At 44.2% G+C, this 25,385-nt stretch overlaps 1 protein-coding gene across 10 annotated transcripts in view; it reads left to right on the plus strand.

Annotated features, from left to right (window-relative positions):
- GLI2 (GLI family zinc finger 2) overlaps positions 1-25,385 on the plus strand; it is a 187,188-nt gene that overhangs the window by 59,568 nt on the left and 102,235 nt on the right. For 5 of the 10 annotated variants that reach the window (XM_015868814.3, XM_015868812.3, XM_085553239.1 and 2 more), the window contains exon 2: positions 852-1,014. In XM_015868814.3, the coding sequence (XP_015724300.2) occupies positions 882-1,014 (133 nt within the window). In that variant the 5' untranslated portion in view covers positions 852-881. Of the gene's footprint in view, positions 1-245; positions 352-851; positions 1,015-25,385 lie in introns of those variants that run through there. The other 5 variants (XM_085553241.1, XM_015868818.3, XM_085553242.1 and 2 more) reach the window with 3 other exon arrangements.

Raw genomic sequence — 25,385 nt, forward strand, 5'->3', positions numbered from 1 at the left:
GATCACCACCCTGCTGGAGTGGTGGTGCTGGAGGGGTGCCATCAGGAATGGCAGTGCATTCATGGAATGGCCAGTGTGGTAAGGCAGCTGGTAATTAGAGGAGGAAGGAGTTAGGACAGCTGGTCTTGAGTGGAGAAACATGTTGCTTGTGCTTGGATGCCTCCTGTTTTGTGGTGCTTTCACCTGTGCTTAATTTGCCATTTATAATGGGGGTTAAGCTGCAGCTGATTTTCCCCTGGTCAGCAGAGAAGAATTTTGCTGGGAGGGAGAGGAATCAATGGATGTTGGTCCTTACCACCCCTCGTCTTCTCCAGACGTGATGTGGTTTACACCCTGATTACCACTGAAAAGGTGAGGGCATGGGTTCAGCACCAAGATACTGAATAAACACCAATTGGGAAAACAAACAAACCCAACTTTATGTGTGTTTTTATCTGCGTTGCCACTACTGGAAACATTTTAACTAGTTCCTTTATTATTTATTTATTTATTTATTTGGTTGTGATGGTCTTGTAAGGGACAGACAAATTGTTTTTTTCTCATGCTAAGCCCCAGCAGCTCACCTGTCCCTCAGTCATGGAAGGCCTTTTAGACTATGATTTAACCTGAGTTCAAAAGAGGCTAAAATGTGTGTTGGTCCTGGTCCCTTTAGGTCTTCAGCTGCTTCAAGTCACTCATATCCTTGTGGGGCTGAGCCCCTGTTGGCTGTGGCTGGCTGCCTTATTGGCTATGTCCCTGCAGTTAGGAACCCAGGAAATCTTTGTTGCTTGCAGGTTACTTTTGAGCTCTGCTGTTTCCTTTTTGTCTGTTCTATGAGTGACCAGAATCTGGCTTTGTTCTTTGTCCCACAGGGTTGCTGAGCTCGAAGATGAACATCTAAGATGGAAGCTTCTGCTTCAACTGCTGCTGGGAAAAAAGAAGGAAAAGGTGCGGTTCTGGAGGGGGATGGCTTTACAGAGACGGGGAAGAAACCCACTCCTTTAGCAGCTGTAGGAGCAGCAGTGGCACAAGGAGGTACTTTATGTTTTCCACACTTTGAAAGCAGCAGGGGTGTTTTTCATTAGACTGTAAGAATTTAATAAGCACAGTGGCATCTGTCCTCCTGTGAACATGCTGAGTTTATTGGGGTTCTCAGCCATCAGAGGTCATGGGAGGGAGAAGCTGTGTCACCACATGGTATCAGAACGTCACTGCCCCTAACTGCCACTCCTCATGCACTGTCCTGTGTTTGGGTGGTGGGAGGTACCCATCAGAGAGCCCATCACTATGGCTGCTGTGTAACTGGTGCTGCATGGTAGAGGGCTGCAGTGTCAGATGCTTCTCTGTGGAAGGGTTAAAGCAGGGCTGACCCTGTTATTGGGGTTGGGGAGGGTGTTGTGCACTGGCTGTGATCCCTCTAATGAGTTAAACAGGCTGCGTCGTCTTCATTTGTCACTGCTGAGATTTCACAGTTAGGGAGGAATTTGGGTTGTACCTCTACACAAGGGCTTTGAAAATAAAGACCCTTCCATCTGTGCTGTTCCTGTTACATCAGAAAGAGTTCAGGTCTTGGCTCTATTTTTTTAATTTACCTCAGTATTTCTGGCAAGGTTATGGTTTTGTTGGTGTTAGAGTCCATTAGGGAATTCTCACGTATGGTTCCAGACTCGGTTTGGGTGGGTGTGATGCTGACATTCTGGGGACACTGAGGCTTGGAGCAGGCAAGATTGTACCCCATGAAGCCACATTCCTTACTGACACACACGTGCATGGAGCCAGTGGTTCTTCAGGGTAGTTCCAGGGTCCTTCCTGGTGACTTCTGCTGTGGGGAGGGCTGTACTTAGTGGAGACCAGGACAGGGCGTCTCTTTTGTGCAGCACATGAGGAGACAAACTTAGAAGGCGCTGCACCAACTTGAATGTGACAAGGGACATCCCAGCTGTGTAAACTTTGTAGGCAGCTCTTTGGTTGTTGTTTAAAATATACTTTACTGCTAGTTTGATTCTACCCTAAAATGAAGCCTTCCCCACCCCTTCCTTCACCACTCAGTGGTTTCTCAGGAGAGCATCACAATTCCTCTGCAGCCTCCTCTGTTTCTTACAAAGCTCATCTGAAGAATTTGTGTTTTCTGTTGGCAGGTCCTGGCCCAGAATGCTTAAATCTTTGCTTCTCCTTTCTACTCAACACCTTTGTTATCCAGTTTTCATTTTCACTTTAACCTGGGGAGACTTAGTTGCACAGAATGAGGAAGCAGCTGTTCTATATTCTATCAAATCAGTCCACAACTTCGATAAACTTTGATAGCTGAAGTGTTTCTTCAGTGTGTGCTAAAACTCAAAGGCCTGCTCATGTGCTATTGTGAACAAACACCACCTTCCCATCTGGCACATGTACTGGGAGAGCCTCTGCCGAGGATGCAGGCTGTGCCATGGCCACAGGGATGTGATGGAAATCAGAGTCCTCTCAGGTTGGGATTTCTATTGGCCTGCTCAGTACTCCAGAGGCTGGGCTAGTTTTTAGGCATCCAGTTTTATGTGTCACATTAGCAGTGTGCTCTTTGGAAGGAATGATTTACGGGCTCAATATTTCGCCTTTTATTAAGAGGAAGTGAAGAAGTGAGTGGAGGATTGTTTGAAGATGTCAGGAGAAGCATGATGAAAGCATTGTGTAATGAGATGTAAAGAGCGAAATCTATATCACGCTGGGAAGAGAAGTGCTAATAAATGACCTGAAGTGGCCAGCAGTGAAGTAGCCTGGTGATGGGCTCCAGGCGCCAGGCTCTGCAGGTAATACACATGTGTTGGGGCTCGGGGGCTTCTGAACTCTGCCCAGTGATAACACTTGCTCCTGAAAGGGCACAGTGCTGCACTTCTAAGTAGAGAAATTAATCCAAAGTCGCCTTCTAACATCAGTTAACTGCAAGATGTGATGTAGCAGATAATAACAAAAAGGCTGTGTAGCGGTACTTACGTAGTATTCATACTAATATAACATATTTGCTTCACTAAACTAGTGTAATTACTCACAACAAGCTGGGAATATACATATTTATGCTCATATCCTTACAGAAGAAAGCAAACGAAGCATGGAGATTAATTATGTTGTTCAGCTCAAAGAGGGAACAGCATTAGATAGACTTTAAAGGGAGGGCCGTCAAGCTTCCCACCCTGCTTCACGGACATACCATCATGTCTTTATTCCCCTCCAACACCAACTCTTGATTTTATTTATTGTAGAGGTTTTACTCTTTGTACTAGCATGTGAGAAAGTGGCAGCAAAGCTCAGCTCATGCTGCAGATCATCAAGCTGTGCTCTGGAGGCAAAGAGATGTAATTTGCAACACATTTCTCCTTTCTTTACTGAGTCACACAGATGGAGTGCCAACATGGCATGCTTCTCTGATCACAGGGCTTTCTTTTTTCCCTTGCAGAAATGAATTGATTTATAAGGCTTTGTTTACAATTAAGGTAATTGAAGCAATAAGCTGAGCATTAGTTAGATAATTGAAAAATAGCTTTTTAATTATATTATTATTTAGACTATATTTCTGCACTGCAATAATATGTCCAGTCCCCATTAGCAGTTCTCTTGCTTAAAATATTTGTCCTAAATGTTTATAGCCTTGAACAAGTTAAGTTATATCTTTAGGAAAAGATATCAGCACTGTTGATGCTGTCAATGGGGAAGAGTCCCTTCATGCTTACAACCCATGTGTCATAAAGCTACCATTTTAGAGCTCTTCTTTGCATTTTTTATATGTGGTATCTAATTAATCAGATCGTCAGAAACCGGCCTTACAGAAAAGCATAAGGAATTCTGTATGAATTTTCTATTTTCTCATAAATTACGCCAGCTAAGGAGTCAGTGCTTTTCTGTTTCTACATGTGTTTTTGTGATTGAGATGGAAGCTTGTGTAATGACAATGTGTAGAGGTGATAGTCCAATCTGTAAAAGAGCCTCCCGCTTTTGGTGCCTCCAGTTCTGGAAGGGCAACTCAAGATGTGTTATGTTTAGAACACACTTCTGCTGAGTGCATGGTGCTCCAAAGGGGAAAGAGGTTTTGGGGCAGAGCAGCCCCAAGAGAGTGAACAGGTTGGGTCTTCTAGGCCAGTGCCTTGAAGTGTGCTAGTAGTGGCACACGTAAGGAAGCCCAGGTGTGTGATTCCAGGAGAAACTGAAATGAGCCATTCTTTCAAAGGCAGAGATATTTAGGAAGACGATTTTCTCACTTTATAGTAAAAATTAAATACATGTTCTCCTAAATGCTAAGTGTCTGACTTTAACAAGACCCAGAATGCACCTTTCCCTCTCTACCCCACCCTGAACATGACACAAACAGCGAGTTCCCAAATTGATGGTGTTTATGTTTGAAACATTTTTCTGATGTCTGGCTCTGTCAAGACTAATTTTAGCATTTCTAAAGCTGGGTAAAAATACAGCCTCATTACTTTGATGTCAGAGCATAGTTTACTATTAGTATATTCTGGGGTTTATCATTTTAGTCATGTTTAACACGGCTGCAGCAGGCATGCACTATTAAATCTGGTTTATTTTACATTCCTGTCCAAGATTATTTATTTGGAACAATTTCCTCTCTATCAAAAGACACAGCTAATGCTGAGTTTTAATGTGTTATTTACACACAAAATAACCTATTTACAACTCAGTATCTGCCGCGGGGAGAATGAATGGGGCAGTGCTCCCTTCATCCTGTTGTATCTGAGTTTAACAATCTGGATTGCTAATAGAACCATTTATCATGGGGCGGTAATTTATTTTACGTTAGTTGCACAGGTCTCCCTGCCTCTGATCTATGGAAATACTTTGTATATAATGAAGTTCAACAAGTCATTTGGTGTAAACATGGGGAAACCAAGCTCCAGAACCAGTATGACTCTGGCTACGCTTTCTTCCAGGAGGTAACGCCTTTCCTCTGATATTATGGCTTCAGTTGAAACACACTTTATCACCCTGCGTGTGCTGTAAGGGCAAAGCATTGGGCTTTTCTGCACTGGATCAGAGGTTGGGACAGGGTCTGGTCACTTGATTTATGGGCTGGCGGGAATGCTTACTGCTGCAAAAGCAACACACTCAGCCCTTTCATAGGCAGAGAAGGGCAAGGGGCACCTCCCATCACTCTCCAGAGGTCTTCTGTAAGCAAGCCCGAGTGGCGCTGGCAGGGAGACCTTGTGCAGTTCAGCTGGTCTCAGTGCTGGATTATGGGAAGGCCATGTAAATGAGGAGGAGGAAATGCCAGCATCCCAGCAGACCTCACTACACTGAAAAAAATATATAGTTTGTGTGGCCTGAGACTCAGACAAATTAGAAGGAGAACAGCCCCCTATGAAGTCATCTCCTCCATCTACCAGGAGGGGCAGGGATCTCCAAAGTATGTGTTTTGTTATGTTGCTCACATTTTCCAGGAAAGGGGATATAACCAGCATAAGCACCTTTTTAGTTTCTCTGCCCTGTATTGCTTTGCTTTGCGCAACTTAAAAATGCCTGGGTTGGCTACAAGAGGAAAAGGGCAAGTGGTCAAACAGGATGATGAGAAAATACAATAATTTAGACTGTAAAATGTGCCTGACAGCTGCTGCCTCCAGGGTGTATCTACTGCACATAGCCAGTGGCTTCCACCTCAGGTGGGGCTTCAGTGCAGAACTGCCAGAACAGTGATAGCAACCAAGAATTGTATTAAAAGGTGTAATTTCACTGGGTCTGAAAGTGGGCTTCTTTGTCACCAGAAGCCCCTTGTCTCACCAGATTCTCCCTTGTATGACCAGGTCTCTCTTGTGGACTTAATTGTTTCCTTCTGGGAAGCCCAGATACTCACTCTCTTGTGTTGCTGATGCATTGATGCTGTTCCTCAGGTACAGGCTGTAAGGGGCTGTAAATGGCTGCAAACTTTGTGGCACACTGGTCATGTGAAATCTGCTCTTAGGATAGCTTAGAGGGAATCCTTGTGTTGATGGTTGAAATGGAACCCATGCTGTACCATTTTTGTGCGTTTAGGAATGTTGGAGAGCACTCTGGGGGGAGAATGTTGATTTCTTCAGTTATATGTAACAGTGTTTTAGTAGTTAAAATTGCCATAAATCATGCCACAAAACCACAATTTTTCTTCTCCCCTTTCCAAACTTTTAGCATTAACTCACAGTCAACAATACATCTTTGTTAGGCAAGTCTTCATTTAGTCAAGTGATTGGAGGAGTCCTACTACTTGTTCACTTGCTTTTTTTTACCTCATGGGGGGAAATCCCTTCCCCAAAACCCTGCATTGGGTTTCTCCAAGTGGCAACCAGCCTTGTGAGCAGAGGTACAGCCTCACAGTGAGTAGCCGTCCATGTTTACAGACTGTGCAGTTCATATTGCGTTATGGGTTAAAAATGGAAAAAGTTAGTCTTATGGTACTGGTGATCCCAACCACTAAGCGTTTTACCTGAATGATTTTTGTATGTTATGATCATTGTTAATAATAGTAATAATAATAATAATGCCTTCTTCTTTTCTATTACATCATGAGATTCAAAAGCTTATGGTAAGTGCTGATGTATCATCTTTTTCAGTTTAGACTTCAGTGAAAGGCCACTCAGAGGGTACTTAAATATAAGGCTTTTAAGCAACACTAAGCACATACTTTGGGGTTGACTTGTAGTCAAACAAGAAAATCAGTGGTGACAATGGATTATATTTATGGTGATGCTTTCCTAGACTGTCTCTTATGTGCTGCCAGCATTTTGTCACAGCGTGTATTTCTAGCCTCCATGTCAGCTTTTTTACCACCATATCTGGAAATTTGCACTGGTTTGGTCAGTTAACTCTCCCAGCGCCAACCATGGCATATGAACCTGCCACTACCATCAGGGACCAAGAGTGGGAATTCTTTTGCCAGAGGCTGGCTCCCTAAATGTTACGTGTCCTCTTTGGGCTCCCTTAACACTAGGGTGGAGTTAGTCACATTGCCTGATTTAGGGTGGCTGATATCAGGTGGGCAGATCCAAGTCTTCATGGCTTGGCCAAATTTGTGCAGAGTAAAGTTAAAGCAAGGAGCCAAGGTGGGAAATTAATGCTTTAAAGGTCATTATTCACATTCATCGGCCCATAGCCATATGAATGGGCTGAGAGCCCAGCCTGCCAGCTCTGAACTGAAAGCTCACCCCATGGCTTCCCTGTTTGGAGTCAAAGTCAGCCCCAGGTATCAACATAGCTGGGGGAGCAGCTTCCTAGAGTTGCTGCAGCTTCACACCAGCATTGACAGAAGTGTTTGAACAGAAAGACGAGGCAATGTAAAATCCCTGCTAAACAGGCAAGAAAAAACAGTAAATTCTAAAGGCTACAAAGGGCTACGAAAAATAACCCAAGTGGAGGAAAGTTATTAATGCAAAAGTAAATAATTACGTTAAGGGAAGTGACTAGAGAGGCTGGTTGTGTAAATCACTTTAAGGAGAACATGCCTTAGATAAAATCCATTCTTTTATCGCACAGATTAAGTCTTCCTTTTGACGCTAAATAATTGATAGGGTTTGGCAGAGCGTTCCACAGCTGCCTCTGCGGAGCAGTGGGACTACTCCTGAGGTCAGATGAGTGGCAGAGAAAAATGTTCCTAGAATTGCTGTGCATTCAATAACAGCAGTAAGAAGTGGGGTTCATATTCCCCACACTTGCTAAAGAATTCTGTGTGGCCTTGAGAAGACAGCTGCACACCTCAAAGTGAAAGAAGGACTTGGTATTTCTTGCCTCCTCCTTAAACTACGTGATTTCATGTGCTGGTGAGCATGCACCGTGTTTTGCTTTTCTTAATAAGGGAACGTGAACTGTGCTGTCTGGGAGCCCAGATCCTGTGGGTTTTTCTCTTACATTGTTCAGTCTCAGTAGTGCCTGAATAGTTCTTACGTATGAACATCCTGGTATGACAGGGGGATGACATTGCTCCCCTGTTGTGGACAGGGAACCAGAGAGGCAGGGAAGGATTTTCCAAGGCCAGGATGACTGTAGGGTGCTCAGAGGCTTCAGGGACATGTTGAGAGTCAGTCATCTCTCTGATTTTGAAAGTTCATATATGGGTGGTGCATCTGTGCATCGTGGTGACAGAGAGAGCTGAGCCCCTGTGCTTTTGGTCACCTTATCCACAAGCAAGTTCTCTGTGTCTCATTGATGTGCCATTTACTTGGTGCTGAATGACTCAAATTCTTATGTGCATCTGCTGAACTGAGGAGATGTTTCTTTTCCCTCAAGGGAGTTGGACTTAAGTTTTCTACAGATCATACATTGCCTGTGAGAACATCTGCTTTCTGAAGTCAATACTATTCCTTTAGATTGCATAAGGCTATGAAAGTGCTTAGTGGCATTTATAGCATTTTACTGAGTTCAAACTCATTTATGGCAGAAGGCTAATAGTTAGCAAATGTCAACAAATAATATTTTTCCAGAGCCAGTGGTTAAGAAACAGCAAACTTTAAATTCTGAAATTAATCAAGATCCTAGGAACTCTGTACAGGCTGTTTTGGCAGGATGACTGCTTTTTAACAGTGATGGCAGAGAATAAATCACAGAATCATAGAATGGCTTAAGTTGGAAGGGACCTTAAAGGTCATTGAGCTCCAGACCCTGTGGGTTGGTTGCCTCCCCCCAGCTCAGGCTGCCAAACACCCCATTCTACCTGGCCTTGAGCACCTACAGGAGTGGGACAGCCAAAGCTCTCTGGGCAGCCAGGGCCTCACCGCCCTCTGAGTAAGCAGTTTCTTCCTAGCATCTAACCTAAATCTCTTCTCTTTCAGTATAAAGCCATTCCCCCTTGTCCTATCTCTATTAGACTGTGTAAAAGTTGTTCCCCTTCTTTCTTGTAAGCCTCCCTCAAGTACTATCAGGCTGTTGTGAGGTCTCCCCATAGCCTTCTTTTCTCCAAGCTAAATAAGCCCAAGTCAGGATCATAAGTTGAGCTCTATTGTGGAGGAATTGGATTGGTAGTCTTTTCACACAAACTGGACTAGGTTTATGTTAAACTTGAGAGTTTATCTGTGTTTCAAACCAACCTACACTGGGTGTTCTGTGACTCCTGTTGAAATCAGGCAAGTTTTGTTTGAAAGAAATGAGCAACATTTTTTTTTTTTCTCCTTTTTTTACATTTCTTTTCTTCTTCTGGAATCTCAACTGCTTTTAGGAATCCATTCCCCTGAAAATGCTTCCAATTTTAAGTAAAATATAAATAAGAGCAGGAGTAAAGCAAGAACAATATTTATGTTTTCTGTCACTAATATCTGATCTTTAAAACAGAGCAACATTTGTAGGGATTGAACAGTACTGCTTGGGCCAGAAAGCTGTTCTTGCATGGATCAGCTCCTGACTGTGACAGATTTTCAAAAAGAAATAATCACAGCTTGCAACAGATGCATCCCGAAGTAAACAGATAATGTTGATGTTTTAATAACTTCGGTTGTATTGATATAAAAGTTCAGTGCATGAGGGTTCCTGAAAACCATCCAACAGAGGAGATATCTGCCCATAAGCCTTGGCTCTGTGAGTGCTACGTTAGCGTAGTTGTTTAAACCAGTGCAGAGATACTTCTGGATGCAATGAGATGCTCCAACCCTGGAGAGAGTGGAAAGGGCTGGCTCTGAAGTCTTGGGAAACATTTCAGTTTTCCCCAGGTGATGGTTTTTTGGGGTGATGTTTCTCTCATTTGCTCTTGTGTCTGAGCCTTCCCTTTGTTACTGGCTGCCCTCAGTGGGGAGGGCCACCTGCAATGGGGGGAACCACGCAGCTGCCACGTCTGCATGCTTACTGGGGTGATATTGGTGTTCTGTGTGAAGAAGTGAAGTGCTTTCTTAGCTGGGTTGAGGTTAAGCTGAATCTTGTTTATAGCAGTTTGCAGCTAGAGCTGATGATGTTCTTTCTGAGGCATTTATAGCCACACTTCAAAGGAAAAACAGAAACACGAAGGTGAGGACTTCAGGCATTGGCTTGCACGTCTCATTTTAATGAGAGAAATTATTATGTGTTGTGGGAAGCTGACCCGACTCCCAGAGGCTGCTTGTGTGAAGGTACCCAATTTTTTGGTGGCTCCCTATGGTGAAGGCGCAGAGCTGAGCCTGGGGAAAATTAGTTTCAGTTCCTGATCCAGCCCCAAACTTCCTTCATGATTTTGGGAAGGCTGCTTGACTTCCTTCACTCCCCCGTTTACATAATGAACTTGCGTTGTTCTTTGGGCCTCAAGGCCCATCAATCAGCATCTGGTTAGCATGTTTATGGCATCGGTCATACTGAAGCACTTAACAGGTCAGAATGCATGGAAGCTGCCATTCCCCCTCCCCACTGCACGCAGGCAGTTGCTGCTGCCCCAGAGTGCGGCCTTACGGGGTGACCTCGTTCATATTTCTGAAGCGTCAACCTGCTGTTGTCAAAGGGGCTCAATAAAACAGATTTGCAGGGTTAGGGAAGGTGAGGTTAAGTTCTCATAGCGAAGGCATTTTCAGTGTTTGTTGTGGAGAGACTGAGTGTATTCCAAGGAGTTAAGTTACGTTGTGATCTGAAGCAAGAGAATTTTCCAAGCAGTTTAGTCTGGGAAAACACAGTTGGAGAACACAGTGTTATTTATGGTTGTTTAAATCTCTTGTAATGAAACCAAATATTTTATTTTAATTTTTATTATTATTCAGTTTACTGGTGTTTTCTACATATGTAATCTCAATTGTTTTTTGCTGAGGTTCAAGTTCTTGAACAAAGACTTGGATGGACGGGGTTGAATTTACAGAGCTTGCAGAACTTCAAGATTTCACCCTGACCCAACCAGTGGACCAGTGTTTTTTATCAAAGTCCTCTGTAATTTGACTCTTAGGAAAAGGTGTTGTTCTGGAGACCAGCTGATGGCAGAAGGGGAAAATCACTGACTCGGGATGACAGCTTCAGAGAAAAGCTGAGTTTCAGCTTTATTTCCCGTTAGCCTGCTGTGCACGTGCACACTAATACTGTAGTCAGCTGCAGAGAAGCCGTCAATGCTATTGTTTGATCTGGTGCAAATTTTCCCCCCTGGAAAACTCCCAAGGAACCTTTGCGTGCTGTTACAAAGATGGCCTGAAAACATCCGAGGTCCTGTATTTCAAATGGTGGAGCAGTGACTTTTAAAATAGATATGAGCTGGCTGAACGTGTAAAAAACACTTGCACCTCTTTTCCTGAGCTCTGTGTATGCTGTACTTCTGTGAGTGTGCTTAAGGGGTTGGGAGGAAAAAAGAGGAGTTTTGCCCCCCTCTGTGCTCCTTTTAGTTTTCTTTCCACTCAAAACAATGTCTTAGCAGCTGAAATAAGATCCAAGGCTGTCTTTTGGCCATATAGAGTCACTGACACTCGAAACAGGCTGGATTTATATGTGGTTACTAAAAAATATATAGCAAAATGAAAGTCTCAGACACTGAGTTCATGTGCATTGCCCATTGTAAAGATAAGTAACGGCTGTTATAAGATCACTTAAATGGTTACCTTTGGGACATAAAAGGGATCTTTGAAGACAGTAAGTCTTAATACAGAAATGTTTACTCATAAAAAATACATTTGGAAGGGGGGAGGGGAACACATTTCCTATTAATGTAGTTTTTGCCTTTTATGGCAGGTTGTAGCAGGTCTTTAACCTCTGTAGCACTTGAGCAGGGGCAGAAATGAGCTTTCTCTAAGTGTCAGCCCAAAGGGCCTTTCCTCACTGCCAGTATCTGCAATGTCTCTTGTAAAGATGGTTTTAGTTTATTCTTCCTTGCTGTGACCTAAGTGAAAAACTATTCCTTTCCAACTTCAAAATCCTCCGGTAGTTAAGAGGCAGAATAGAAACCTATCCCTGAATTTGATTCACTTAACCTTGTGTTTTGTGAGGTAGAGGTCTGGTGGCCCAGTGCATGCACAGACGCATGGGAATTTGAAAGCTACAGCAGCCAGCAATGGCACGAGAATGGGAAATGAGAGTTTTGGCCCTTGAAGGCTGTGGGTGTGGATACCAGGAAGGAAAGTATCTTATCAGATATGGAGGGTTCAAATCATCCTAGCCCCTGGAGGCATGTGAAGTGGTGGTGGCTTACATCAAGCCAAGTAGTCCATGATATGTGAAGCTGGCCATGCCACGTCTTAATTTTCTGACAAATGTTCTGCAGGTAGTTTTGAATTACTTCTTGTAGACAATTACCTTGCTCCTAGATAAAGCAAAAGGTGGTGTTAGCAGCATTTGATCAGTGCAATGTGAACTTACAGCTAGAGAAGACATGGCTTCTGCTTCAAAACTTTCCAAAACTACTACCAGGTGGGGTAAGCTGCAAGGTCACAGCAATCTCAGAGCAGCAGAGGGAGGTTTAAAATTCCTTATGAAAACTGTGGTGGGTTATGGTCAAAACTCTTTACTTAGGTGAGATGATTTATGCAGCAGCAGGCATAGTCTGGACTAGAGGTGAAGGAGGATGGCTGAGTTGTGCAGAGGGATGGGAAGGCCTTTGACCAGCCTTTGGCCAGAGGTATAAGGAGCAAGATGGTGACAGCAGGGTTCCTGCCAGAAGACACTGTTTTGTAGGATCTTCAAGTGGAGAGCTTGGAAGCAAAGGGAAAAGTCGTGAAAATATTTGTGTGTAAGAGTTACATGCTCATAGAAGCTTAACAGAAATTGGCTCAGTGCAGAGAAACACAAAAAGTAGAGAAGACAGAAGAGTCCAAGCTGGTTGTGAAGGTGAGGTTACCATGCTGAGATGACTGGACTTGTGATCAAACTGTCCTCTAAGCCAGTACAGAAGTACCTCTCCATGTGCCAGTGATGGGGCGGGACTGTCAGTGATCATTGTTACTGTTATTCCTCGTTCCGATACTGTTTCAAACAGTAATCCCTTAGGTAAGTTACAGGGCCTGTTTTTGTAGCTGGTACAGCATATTCTTGTCACTAGTAAGACAGAAAACAGATAAAACAAAAGAGGCAGGATTTCATTCAGGAAATTGGTATGATAATGACAGCAACAAGGTCTTGGCGTATTTCAGAGAAGCATCATCTGGCCTCTTCAGGTAGCAGATACAAGCATGGCTCTGGTTTATTTTCACCCAGTCAAGCATAAGGAGGTTACAGGTTCTCCAGGGAGGCTGGTATTCAATATCTGCTAGATGCCTGGCAGAGAATACAAAATGCAGATCCCAGGCTTAAGCTGCCCTGGGAACGCTGGTGGTTGGTAGCAGCTGCCTGGCCCCATGTCCTCATCTTCCTTAGCTCCATGACAGAGCTGTCTATATTTTCGTGCCTTCCTACCTGGATCACAGAGTGATGACTTGTTCAGATAACCCATTAGCAAACTTCTTGGCTGTATGGAGAGTTTCTGAAAGGTTGGTGGGCAAAAGAAGGAGAAGAGGCAGGGCTGTGACTGGGGAAGTGTTGACATTGGTTGCCCTGGGCTTCCCTTCACTGTCTTCTCAGATCCCACAGCATGGTCCTCTGGTTGGAATAGCAAAAGGGCTTTATGAATCAGAGCAATAAAACTGCCTATGGCCATGATCAAATTATATGGTCCAAATCAGTACAAAAAGAGCGGAGCGAGTTCAGTCCTATGCTAGCATCTTCCTCGGTGCAGAACAGAGCCAAGCAGAGGAAGCAGGGCAGCTCTGGGCCTGCGGCACCAATGGGGAAACAATTTGCTGAGGTGGTTAAAGTATATGTTTCCAAAATCTGTTTGTGTCCGTAAGGGTTTTAGAGGAGGATGTCGTCTGCTTACTCGGTAACTTCTGTGTGGCCTGTGAGTGGTTTCAGATGCTTGGCCAAAACCAAATAATCTCTCCTTTTAGGAAATTCTAAAAGCATGCCCTCGTCCCAAAAAAGAAGGGAGATGTGAAGTGAGGTCCCATGCTCCTGCCCTAGCCCTGCATGCAATCGCCGCTCGCCAGCAAGGGGACAGCAGCCCACACTGGTATAAATAGAGACCAGATACTGTGATTTGAGTTTGGATGAGATCTTCTGCTAGCATATTGCTTTTAACAGGAGAGAAGGCTACTGGGTTATGTCATATATCTCCATAAGTCAGCTGAATGTTGCAAAAATGCCCAAATTAGGGCATGGTACTTACGAGAAGCAAAATAACAGAACTAGTGAACTTTCATAATGAGAAGAACTTGCAGATAGAGATGAAATTTATGGAAGTGTAGGAGATTTTAAACTGAAGGTTTTGGCTTCTTTTCTGGGTAGCCTGGCCACGCTGACAAGTTTATAAATCTCTGTGGTATTTGGCTGATATCCTGGGGCTCTGCACTGCTCTTCTCAAAAATGGTAGCTGCCTTTACTATCAATTAAGGGGCTGCATTACAAAAGAGTGGTGGGAGCAAAGGAAATGAGGGAGAAGCAGCCCAGAGCCAGTGGGACCCCTATGTCTGTGCAGCAGCTGTGCGGGACCAGCCAGAAGGTACACAGGGCTCGTTGACAGGGGCAGCAACTAATTCCCCTGGGAAGCTAAAAGCAGTAGCAGGTTTAGGCACAAACTACTGCAGATGAAGGAAAAGGCACCAAGAAACTTAATAACCTGTTATATTTATGTAGCACATTTCATCCTCAAAGTGTTTTACGAACTTAATGATGTGCAAACTACACGCGCGCGTCTCCTTTCATCTGCCACTGACTGCAGCGGCCTTTGGTGCAAAGCCTGGTGATGGCTGTTTTGCAGCATCACAGCAGTGTCAGGCAGTAAGTGGGAATCACCATGACTGACTGAATTGGGAGCAGGAGGCTTCACACAGGGAAGACTTCACCTTTGGGTCAGACACAAGGATTGGCAAAGGCTGTGTTGGCAAAAGGCATGTGAAGCAATATCCTTGAATGTGTCCAGTATCCATCCACTACCTCTCACAGAGCCATGGAAGTTCTGTATATCCAGGCGTGATAGTTCTCAATGTCATCCTCCATGTAAGAGTTTTTGGTGTGCCATCTAATCCCCCAACTTAATGAGTTCTGCAAGGGATGCACCATGATAGCTAAAGATCATTTACCTGAATTGCTTTTTAATTTCTGGAATGGAAAGCTGCTTGTGCAGCAGGATAATTACATTATAATTTACAGCAATCCAAAATCAATAAATTTAGTTATATTGGGATAGAGAAGGAGGGCGAACACCCCCCCCCCCCCCCTTCCCCTACCATTAAATTACTTCACATTCTGTACTTGATGTTCCAAGAGCTCAACAATAAACCCAGGGGGGATGGGAGGGCCAAGAGGAGAGCCACTGCCTTCCCAAGTCTGGTCAGTAAATCAGCATCATCTGGTCAGTGAAGCAAAGTGTGCGCTTGCAAAAGAGGATGGCAAGTACACTGGATAATGTTCTCAATTTTTTCAGTTTTGGAGAATTAGAGGAGAGAAAACACTTAGCAATTTCCAGGCTCTTACCCCATTATGGAAAAGCCAATGACTGCTACCAGCTGAGAGCTAAGCCTGAGCTTTGTTCCCTGTCTGCACCTAGCAGTGGAGTTGAACGTACATGTGGATAAGCTGCTGTAGGGAGCTGGTGGGTTTTCAAGCTCTGTATGTGTTTGGATGATATTGGATGGTTTTTTCCAAGTTAGAATTTTTGCCCTGCATAAGCTGTTGAATTCACTGCAAGGAGAAATTAATGGCACCCTTGTAATGCACTGCAAGGAGAACAGGCTACCTGCTCTCAGTGTTCCCTCAGCTTTAAAGCCTCTTTCCTCCCTGTGCTGTTGGTGTTGTGTTTTGTTCTCTGGTTGTATAGAATCTCACCCGTGCCTTCACTGAGGTGCAGCCTACTGAATTCATCTCACAGGAAGAGATGTTTGACACTTGTGGGTTTACTCTGCTCAGGCTGACTCGATTTCATTTCTCCTTTGAAACCGCAGAAAAGCTGTCGGTGCTGCACCCAAAAAATGGATGTTATATGAAAGGAAATCACTTTGTCTCTTGTATTTGAGGAGGATTATGATCTGGCATGACCTCATTATTGGTTAGGCGAGGATATTTCTGGAAATACTAATTAAATACTTTTTCCATCCCTTGTGCCCTTGTAGCATGTGTAGACTTTATAACAAGAAAAAGAAGGAAAAAAAAAATCCCTGTCTGCAAGGAATTTTTAAGCCCTTTCTGCAGTGAAATGAAGGAAGTACAGCTACAGAATGGTAGCAAAATTAGAAGCTATTAAACAAAGCTTTCTGAGTTGTGATGAACTAGAGGAAAATAACGATCTAAAAGAACAGAGTAAAACAGAGTTTCTCCAGGCACCTGTGTGTACGCTTGACTTCAGGAATGTGAGGATTTCTTGCAGTTTCACTTCGGATTACTGAAAGCATCCTCCCCCCTCTGCATTTTTTCCATTTAATTCTTAGTTTACGCTCAGGTTAGCATGCCCAAGCATTTCTGCACAGCCCCACAAACCAGGTCTTTGGCAGAATCTAGAGGTGAGCCATGGCACAGGGCTGCAAATCTGTCGCACTGGTGCAGCCACAGAAGGAATTACGTGGCCATGTATCCTAATATACTTATTAATGGGTAACACTGTCATTTCCTATGGCTGTGATCTTCTCCTGGGCTTACTGAAACCTCTTTCAGTCCAAGAATTGTCTCTTCAACTTGTGCAGCTTAGAATCCAGCCCTGACCGTCTGAGCTGTTTCCTATTGAGGTCAGTGGGAATCTTCCAGTTAACTTCAATGGGATCTGAACTTGGCCACTGTCAAAATGTCTTCAAAAATTGCCTTCAGCAAATGAGCTTGTAAATGTTAGCACTAAAATAGCAGTGTGCAGGCCCAAATATGTCTGTATTGAAAACACATGCTGTCAGATAGATAAAAAATGTGTTCTCACAAAGCCTTCAAACATCATCCTGTGGATCTGTAAGGATGGCGATGATGTATTTAGCATTTGGGGTTGCTCTTGTGTGGTACCTCACATGGGGTTGGGTCTAACGAGGCGAACCCCTGGCTTGTTTGGAAGAACAGTCAGTGGTTTTCATTTACTGTTATTGTTCTAAATCCAGGGATACAGTTCTTTTTTCTTCTGTGAATGTAAGATTTTCTCCAAATTGCGATATCCCACTGCTTCGTAACAATATCCAGTGCTGCATCTTATTTAAGGTCTCACTGACATAAAAGGAGACTGCAACCAAGGGAGGGAAATGGCCATTCCTTCATGTGATGGCTTCAGAAATTGCATTTTGACCTGAAAGTGTTCAACCTTATACTGTAAAAGCATGAATGGAAAGGCCTGGGGGAACTGCCCAGATTTTTAAGCTTTTTTCCTCTTCTTTTCCTTCCCAGCAGCTAGAGTAAATGAAAGTTCTGCACAGGGTATGGGCAGCAGTGGGCAGACCATGGCTGGTGGCTCACTGTGCAGTGCTGGAGCAGTTTGTCTGTCATCGGTGTCCTCAAGTGCTGCACTTGAGAGAGATGTTTAAAACAAATGAAGCTGGGGAATAGCTTAAATGCCTGTTGTAAATCATCAAGCCCCAGGAGTAGGTTGATAGCAGATAGCTGAATTCAAGGTGGAAGCAGTCACTCTGGGAGTAGCCCCAAGCTGTGCTGCCTGTGTCCGTCTATGAGCCCATGGCTCCTGGCTTTTGGCAGAGAGGTTGAAAGGATTTTACTGGGGCTCATCCAAGATGACTTGTGGAACCATCTCAGTCTTCCAGGTTCAAGGTGGTAGTATCTGCATACTATTTCCAGCCACGTGGGTGATGCAAAAGCTGTTGCCTTTGTTTCTGTTTCTCTCATCACAATAACTTCTTTGCAGGGGTCAGAATCAAAGCTTTTCCTAGGAAGTCCATTAAAATGATCTGAGCCTGACTGCTTGGAACAAGGAACAGGAAGATCTTTGGCAGGGCAAATCCTCTTGGGGAGCTATTGGAAGCTGGAGCTCAGTGGATAAAACACTGAGACGGGCTGGAGGCTGCCAAGACAAACACTGGGGCTTTTCCAGAACATGTCCTCGCCTCCTGTGGGATACACCAGGGGTCCTGCTGGTCCCTGAGGGCAGTGGCAGAAACACAGATTTGGTGCTTAGTTTGGTTGGTGTAACTCCCTTTTCCTTCTGCAGGCGGTCTGCTGGAAGAAAATCTCCTATCAGTTGGTGCTTGGCATTTATGTTATCACAGAGAGGCCTCTCCAGCCTCCTCTGCATCAACAAACTCATCCAGTACAGCTTATACCAGCAGAAGTGTTCCTTCTGGAGCAAAAACCCTTTCCCCAGACCAACAATAGCCAACACAGGAAACTGTTGTTTTCTCGCTCTCTTTATAAACTTTTTTTCTTAGCCAGTACATCTGTCTCTGCTCAGAACTTTTGGAGCCAGGAGGATGGGAGGGGGTGCGAGGGCAAAGGGATCAGGATCCATCTCCTTTTGAAGGAGCTTCCTTTGGTTGAGGAGTGTATTGAGAAGCTCAGACCTTTCTCCTCTCCAGCTCTGAAGCTGAAACAAGTATATACCTTCAGGTAAATGGGATTGTAGGATAGAGGTGCACATGATTCACTCATCTCTACAGTTGTAAAACACAGTGAGACTAAAACGCAGCTCAGCACAGACCTTGAGTTCAGGCTGATTATGTGAAAAAGTAAGGGGAGCAAATTCAGGGTGAGGTAGGAAAGCAGTCTGGGGTTTCGAAATCTCAGTCCTGCTATTAATTTCTCCAGAAAAAAAAGTGAACTGATAATTCTGCTTTTAATTCGTTAGTATTTAGGCTAAAAATATGCTGGCTCAGAAGGAAAATGATAAGAGTTAAGGGAAGATGTAATAAAATCTCCATCCTCTTCTTTAAAAAAAAACATATGTTTTGCACAAAGCAAAGACAATTTACTGATTAGAAATGAAAGTTGTACTCCCGTGGGGTTGGGGTGGAATTACTGCATACCACTTGCCTTTGAAATTAAGGCCTCCAACCTTCTTAATGTCCAGGTGGGGAATTCCGGTGGCTTTACTCTAATCCAGGCAAATCTGAAATCCAACCCTGTTGGGAGGAAACAATGTGGGAAACAGATTCATCTTGATCTCGGTTTTGTGCCTTGGAAAACGATTAAGACCAACTGTTAAGCAGCTCCCGATAGAGTTCACAAACCTGCCGGCCTCTGTGTGACACAAATTTCTCAGTTCAGGCTTCACCCCTTAAAATAACAGATGGAACTGATCCGGTTAAGTACAAGTTAGGCTTCCCTTATTCCCCAGTTGTTAAAATATGATTTATCTAGTTGTAAATGATTTTTAAACTGATTGCTCTGCTGCAAAAATTATAAATAACATAGTGCTGCTGAGGGCACTTCTTTGAGACTGGTGCCCTGAGGCACCAAGTCCTGTGCAGTGCCACGGTGGTTCTCTACTCCTTTTCCTGTCCCAATCTCCATCAAGATAACTGGTTTGATAATAGCTTTTGAGGAGTTCAAAGTGATTGAGAAAATCAAGAGGTAGGGAAGCGCTGATATTCTGCAAATAAATCAAAGGGGTGGGTGGGGGGCTGAAAAGTTGTTCTTTGTTAAAGCTGATTTGGGCAAATCCATGAGGAGAACTAAGGACTCACATGTCCATCTATGAACATGGTAGGAATCATTTCCTTAGTTGTTCTGTAAGATCTCAGACCTGTTGAATGCTGGAAAGGCATCCCTGACTGCCTTGTGGAAGCTTCTGAAACTGAACAGTAGAGAATTTCGAGGTCTTTTTGTTCTTACTGCGCAGGTTAGTGTAAGGGAGTAGGAAAGGAATGATTAAACAGTCACGCAGTTTTTGTTATTCTGATTTTTATTACTTATGTTAATCGTACATGTTTACAGTCAACAGCCACAGGTAGCAAAACTTGTTGCTGGTTTGATTATCAGGTAATTTTGCAAGTGCTTACTAGGAGGCATTTGAAGTTGGTACCTACTGTAGTATATGATGGCTGGGTTGCAAAAGCTTTCAGAGGAATTCGGAACACGAATACCTCCATTTCTCCCTTGCAAACTGCCCTCTTATTCTTTGCAGTGCGTTTATCTTTTGTGTATGCCTGGCAAAGATGTATCAGCTAGTTTTGTTTAACAACATTCTTCAGCATCCTATTACTTAAGAGGCACAGGTGGCTTTTTCTTCTAGAAACTTTCCCTTTTCTTGTTAGTCAGCATGTCCAATACGTGGTTTTCAAATACACAGCATTGTTGAAATCTTCAGTACTATGTCAGGAACAGAGGAATGGGTTCTGCTTTTTTTTTTTTTCTCCAGGAAATGTTTGTCTGAAGCTCTGTGTCCTTAGTGGCCACCAGTCCTGCTCTGTGCTATGTCTTCAATATGGGATGTGGGAATGTTTCTGCCATTAGTGGGTTGGGTTTGCTTCCCAGAGCTGACATCCTCCACTAGCACAATGCCAGCACTGCCCAGGCAGGGCAGAGGCTGAAGCATCCTCAAGGTGAAGGACCATGCACACAGTCCTGATTCCCCTCGCTCTTGTCTGCAGGGCTCCACAGAGCTGTGTTCCTAACCCTGTAAGCATCAGTGCTCTGCTCCTGTGTGTGCTTTGCTGGTGCCCCTGCTGAGTTCAGTGGTACTTAGACATGGACTCAAAGCTTAATTTGAGAGCAGGATCTGGGCTGAATGAGTTAAGTGAATGGAATAAAGAAATGTGGTGAGGTTGTAACTGATTCTGCACGTCACCTTTGCAATTTCCTAGAGTTGCTGGCAGTTAAGTGTAGGCGTTTCCTCCTTCTTACACGTGGGGAATGCAGTAAATAAATGAAGAGTGTGAAAGCAGGCTCTGTTTGCAGCGTGCCAGACGTCCAGTCAGAGAGTTGAGAAGAAGCTGGAAAGCGCTTGGGAGAAATTCATGTCTGTAGATGACTAGGTTTTTATGTAGCAATATGCATATTAAATTCATGCTTGCAGCGACAGCAGTTGCATATGCAAAAGCAGGCATGCAGCTACATGTGTGCTTCTGGTTGGGGATTCCAGGCCTTAAGAAAGATGTGATTATCATCGTAGATGAGTTATACTGTAACGGCTCTTCATATTGTATAAGGAGCATCTGTGTGCCATATTATGCACATGTGAAACTATTTTTATTATATTCATTTGATTTCCACGGGAGATTGCATAGTAATCACTTGCATTTAATGGCTGTGTAGAAGCGTGTCTTGCAAAGAGTTCACAGTATATCTATGTGACTCTGGTCGGGCAGAATGTACTTAGATGGTGGACACTGAAGTACGTACAGTAAGTACTGTTACAATGAAAATCCATTTTGCTTTCCCCAGAGGAGGTGACTGGTGAGATTTTCATTATAACTGCAATTGTTTGTGAGTCACCAATTCTACTCTGTATATTTCTTAACAAATCTGTTTTGATAAGAGTTAGTCCTCTGCTTCTTGAGGATGAGAGAATGACTGGAAGTGTGTGGCTGTGACTGTTTTGTTTGGCTGTTTGACTGTTTTGAACTGTGATTTCCTCTTAGGCTTCTTTCTGCCTGTGGTGAGACTCCTCACTTTTGATAGGATGTGATCTCCTCATTTTCCCATCTCTTCTGAGGCCTAGGAATTTATGGCTCAGCAGTTCAGCCTTCTCCTTAAGAAGAGAGGTGCGCAAGACCTTGCCTCAGAGCAAGCTCATCCTTCTATGGACATATTCAGGACCTATCTGGACACCTATCTGTGCAACCTATTGCAGGGAACCTGCTTTAGCAGGAGGTTTGGACTCAGTGATGTCTTGAAGGTCCTTCCAACCCTTGTCATTCTGTGATCTTTTAAGGTGGTTTTTTATTGTTTGGTAATTAGACGTTTGTATACATACAGATGCTGAGATCTTTTATGTCTTCTGCTTAATTCTTGTCTGCACTAATTTCTCGTGGCTAAGGGTCTCAGTTCTCAGATTGCTTCCATCACAGCCTGGAATGTTTTAACTTCAATAAAAAACCAACTTGGGGGGAAGGCTGCACGGCTGATCAGTTCTTCATGGTTTTCATTCTTTGCAACACAATAGCAGGACAAAGAAATTACATGCGGAGAGATGGATTCTAAATAATTATGTTGATTCAGTACACGCATGCCAAGCCTTGCCGCAAAGATACTGCTGCTGTGTTTTATGTGGCTTTTATGTAACACCAGAGCCCTCTGAGCACCACATCAGACTTTCAAAGTATTTCAGTGGGTGATCCAGTATGTCACTGGTCCTCTTAGACTCAGGGTGCTCAATGGAAGGGGAGGAGGGCAGGAGAATGCCAAGTTCTGCAAAGAAAATCCATATGCATTAACAGGGAGAGAATTTTTGGTACTGAGCTTCGAGTTATTTTTGGCACTGGTAAAGTAAATGTTCGTCTATGAGTTTTGTTAACAGAGTATTTAAACCATAGGGGTAGTCTAGTGATGATGTGTATGCCTTAGTGGGGCTTTTCCAATTCCTCTTCAGGCTCTGGGTTTAATAAAAGTAATGTTCTCGTCATTTATTTTAGATTACGGTTATCGTATTGCCTGTCTCTGTAGAGATGTTGTAGAAATTAATTAGCTGGTGTTTATAAAGAAGAACATTCACATTCCCTTACTCTGGCTAATTACCTGTATTGATTTAACAAGAGTAGTTCCAGTATGGGAAGGTGGTTTGCTGGAAGAAGAGTTCCCAAGCCTGGCATGAGGTGCCCTGGGGAGCCACAGGTGGCTCCGAGCAGCACAGTGACAAGTACCTGGTACTTCAGTGTGTCACCGTCCCTCTCCAGGCTCTGCAGGGTGCGTTTATTGCAGCTGATGATCATGTTTGCAGTTTGTTAGACAAAATAAAACATGACTTGAGGAGGAAATCCTCAATTTTCAGGGTCTGTGTGCAGGGGAAAGCAGGATATATATTGCAAGCTAATGTATGTATTCATGCATGTGTTTGGGTGCATAGATAATGTCTGTACTTGTCAGATCAGGAGAAATGTATTCCAATATGTATGTTTTTTCCTGATCTAACAGGTACAAACTTCATCTGGTGGTAGAAGCACCAGTTTATAATTGTATTTAATAAGGTGATGGCCTGCAGCCAAACACCCAGAGATCCCAGCACCTCTGGATGTGGCGATGAATCAGATCTCAGTTGGGGCTCTGTGGGGCAGACGCATCCCTTTCAAGTGCTGTGTCCTAGGAAGGAACTGATGCTCTGTGAGATTACATATCCAGCAGCTTGGACTCGATGTACCGACCAGCCAAACTGGGACTTCAGGCTGAAACCAGACCAGGAGATCACAAGCTGAAAGGAAAAATCCAATGACTAAGCAACCACCAGGTAACACAGAAATCCCTGAGCTTAGCTTTAAACCCGTTCAGATAAGGGCAGCAGCAGAACTTGCAGTAGCCCAGGGCCGTGCAAGGCTTGCAAAACCCACTGCAGCTGCATGGAGAATTCCCTGTCCCATGCCTGAGCCACCAGCTCAGCCTGGCTGCTTGCACCAAAGGCAGCTCACCTCCATCATCCTCTGGTTGTCGGGTATGGCTGTGATGAGTGAATCGTGGGAGTTATGGGAACAATTAATGGTGTAAAGAATGGGCACTTTGCTGGGAGGTTGCCAGCTCCTCCACCCGGCTTCAGAAGTCTCCTATCTCATCCCTTCCCTATCAGGAGCCTCTGAACTGCAGGAAAGTTTATCCCAGGGCAGGTACAGAGTGGAGGATACACACTTCTGTGTGCTATGACTCATAGGCAAAGCAGCAGCTTCGGTCTGGCGGAGGTGGAGCTGGGTATATGTTGCATCCCAAGCATAATAAAGGTCTGGAGGCTATAAGTGGGGAAAACCATTCACAGTCCTGACTTGGCAAAGCTCGTTAAAACGAGCTCTTTGCCCCAAGCCACAGAGCCTCCCAAATCTCAGTTGGTTCCCAGAATTGAGACACCAGTGTTCCTACGAGAAATGAACACACACAGTTCGTTTTAATAAGGATCAAACTGGCAGCTGCATTGGGTATTAGTTATTATAACAGACGTGGTAGAGGGAATCTTTAAGCTGTTAAAAGTGACTACAGAGATCTCCTGTCACCCTGCAGTTGTTTTTTTTTTTCCTTCTTTGGCATCTTCCAAACAGTTGTGCAGCCAAAATGCACCGTTTGGGTGGGTAACCATGTGGATGGCTTTTTGGTGGGGCAGTGTTATTCTTGAAGCTTTCCCAGCTTCCTAGATTGCATTAGGGGTTGTGCTTTGCTGCAGCTTTCCAGGATACCTCTGCTATTGTGGTCCTTTCTCTTTACTGTTCAAGTCCTTATGTGTCCTGAGCATTGTGACCTGACATTGTAGTGTGTACTTCTAGTCTGACTCTTCATAGGTCATCATAGAATGGCTTAGGTTGGAAAAGACCTTAAAGACCACTGGGCTCCAACTTCCTGCCATGCACAGGATTGCCAGCCACTAGATCATGCTGCCCAAAGCCCCATCAAGCTCTAATGAATTTGCCTCGTTTATCAGTGATGTGGCATCACCTCAGCATGCCTGGCAAAAGGGTCAGATGCTGTGATGGCTGAGTTCCTCTGCTCACTGCTGTAAAGGCTTCTCACCATGGAATGTGTGTGTGTGTGTGTGTGTGTGTATACGTGTGTTTTTATGGCTACTTCTTCAAGTAGCTTGAAATCTTTGTGGATCCCTGACTTGTTGCAGGGAGCATACACGTGACTTGACTCTAATTATCTTTAGGACTTAATGACTCTGCCTGTTGGAGCAAGATGTAGTAGAAAAGCCTTAGATGAGATAGTATTTCCATGCAACTGAGCATTAGAGCTTTCCAGAAACCACATAAAGCCAGTTTGGGTCATGCTGCTGCTGATGGTGGTGTACAAATGGGCAATGTGAAGCTCAGAGAGGCTGAGGTCATGGCATCAGAGGAAGAACCTGGAAACTCTTGAGTATCAGTTCCTTCACTGGCATGGAAAAGAAGAATCTGAGGCTGTAGGTTGTCCCTATTTGGCTGCTGAACACGGTTGCTCCTTCTGTGTTGCTGCAGCAAAATGTCTTCATCGGAGGTGGTCCCCGACATAGCCGGGGTAAACCACTGAGGATTAAACCACAACAAAATATCCTCGTCACTAAGTCTGCAGATCTGGAGGGGAGAGAAATGAGGGGTAGAAACAATGGATGTTTTTTGCTGGTTGCCAAGATTTATAATGATGATTACGATGATGATGAGTAACTGAAGGAATGTAGCTCACATTGTAAACCACTGATCTCCTGACGCTCATCAGCAGAATTTCAGCTCTCAGATGTTTTTAGCATTGGAGTGTTGTCTCCCCTTGTTCAAGTGCTTTATTTGATACAGCTGCAACCCTAGCCCTGTGTGGCTGCTGCAAGCTGCAGAGTCCATGAGCCCCTTCCCAGACCCCCCTGGAGGAGGAGGCAGCTGATGTCATTTGTATCTTGCTTGCCTTGTATTTACAGCAGGTACTGGTGCAGGTCAGGGCTCTGTGCTCCCTGCTTGCAGCTTTGCACCAGCAGCACCATGCTTGCCGGGCAG

Source organism: Coturnix japonica, chromosome 7, assembly GCF_054131305.1.
Source record: "Coturnix japonica strain WE chromosome 7, WE-NBRP24, whole genome shotgun sequence".
NCBI classification, from domain to species: Eukaryota; Metazoa; Chordata; class Aves; order Galliformes; family Phasianidae; genus Coturnix; species Coturnix japonica.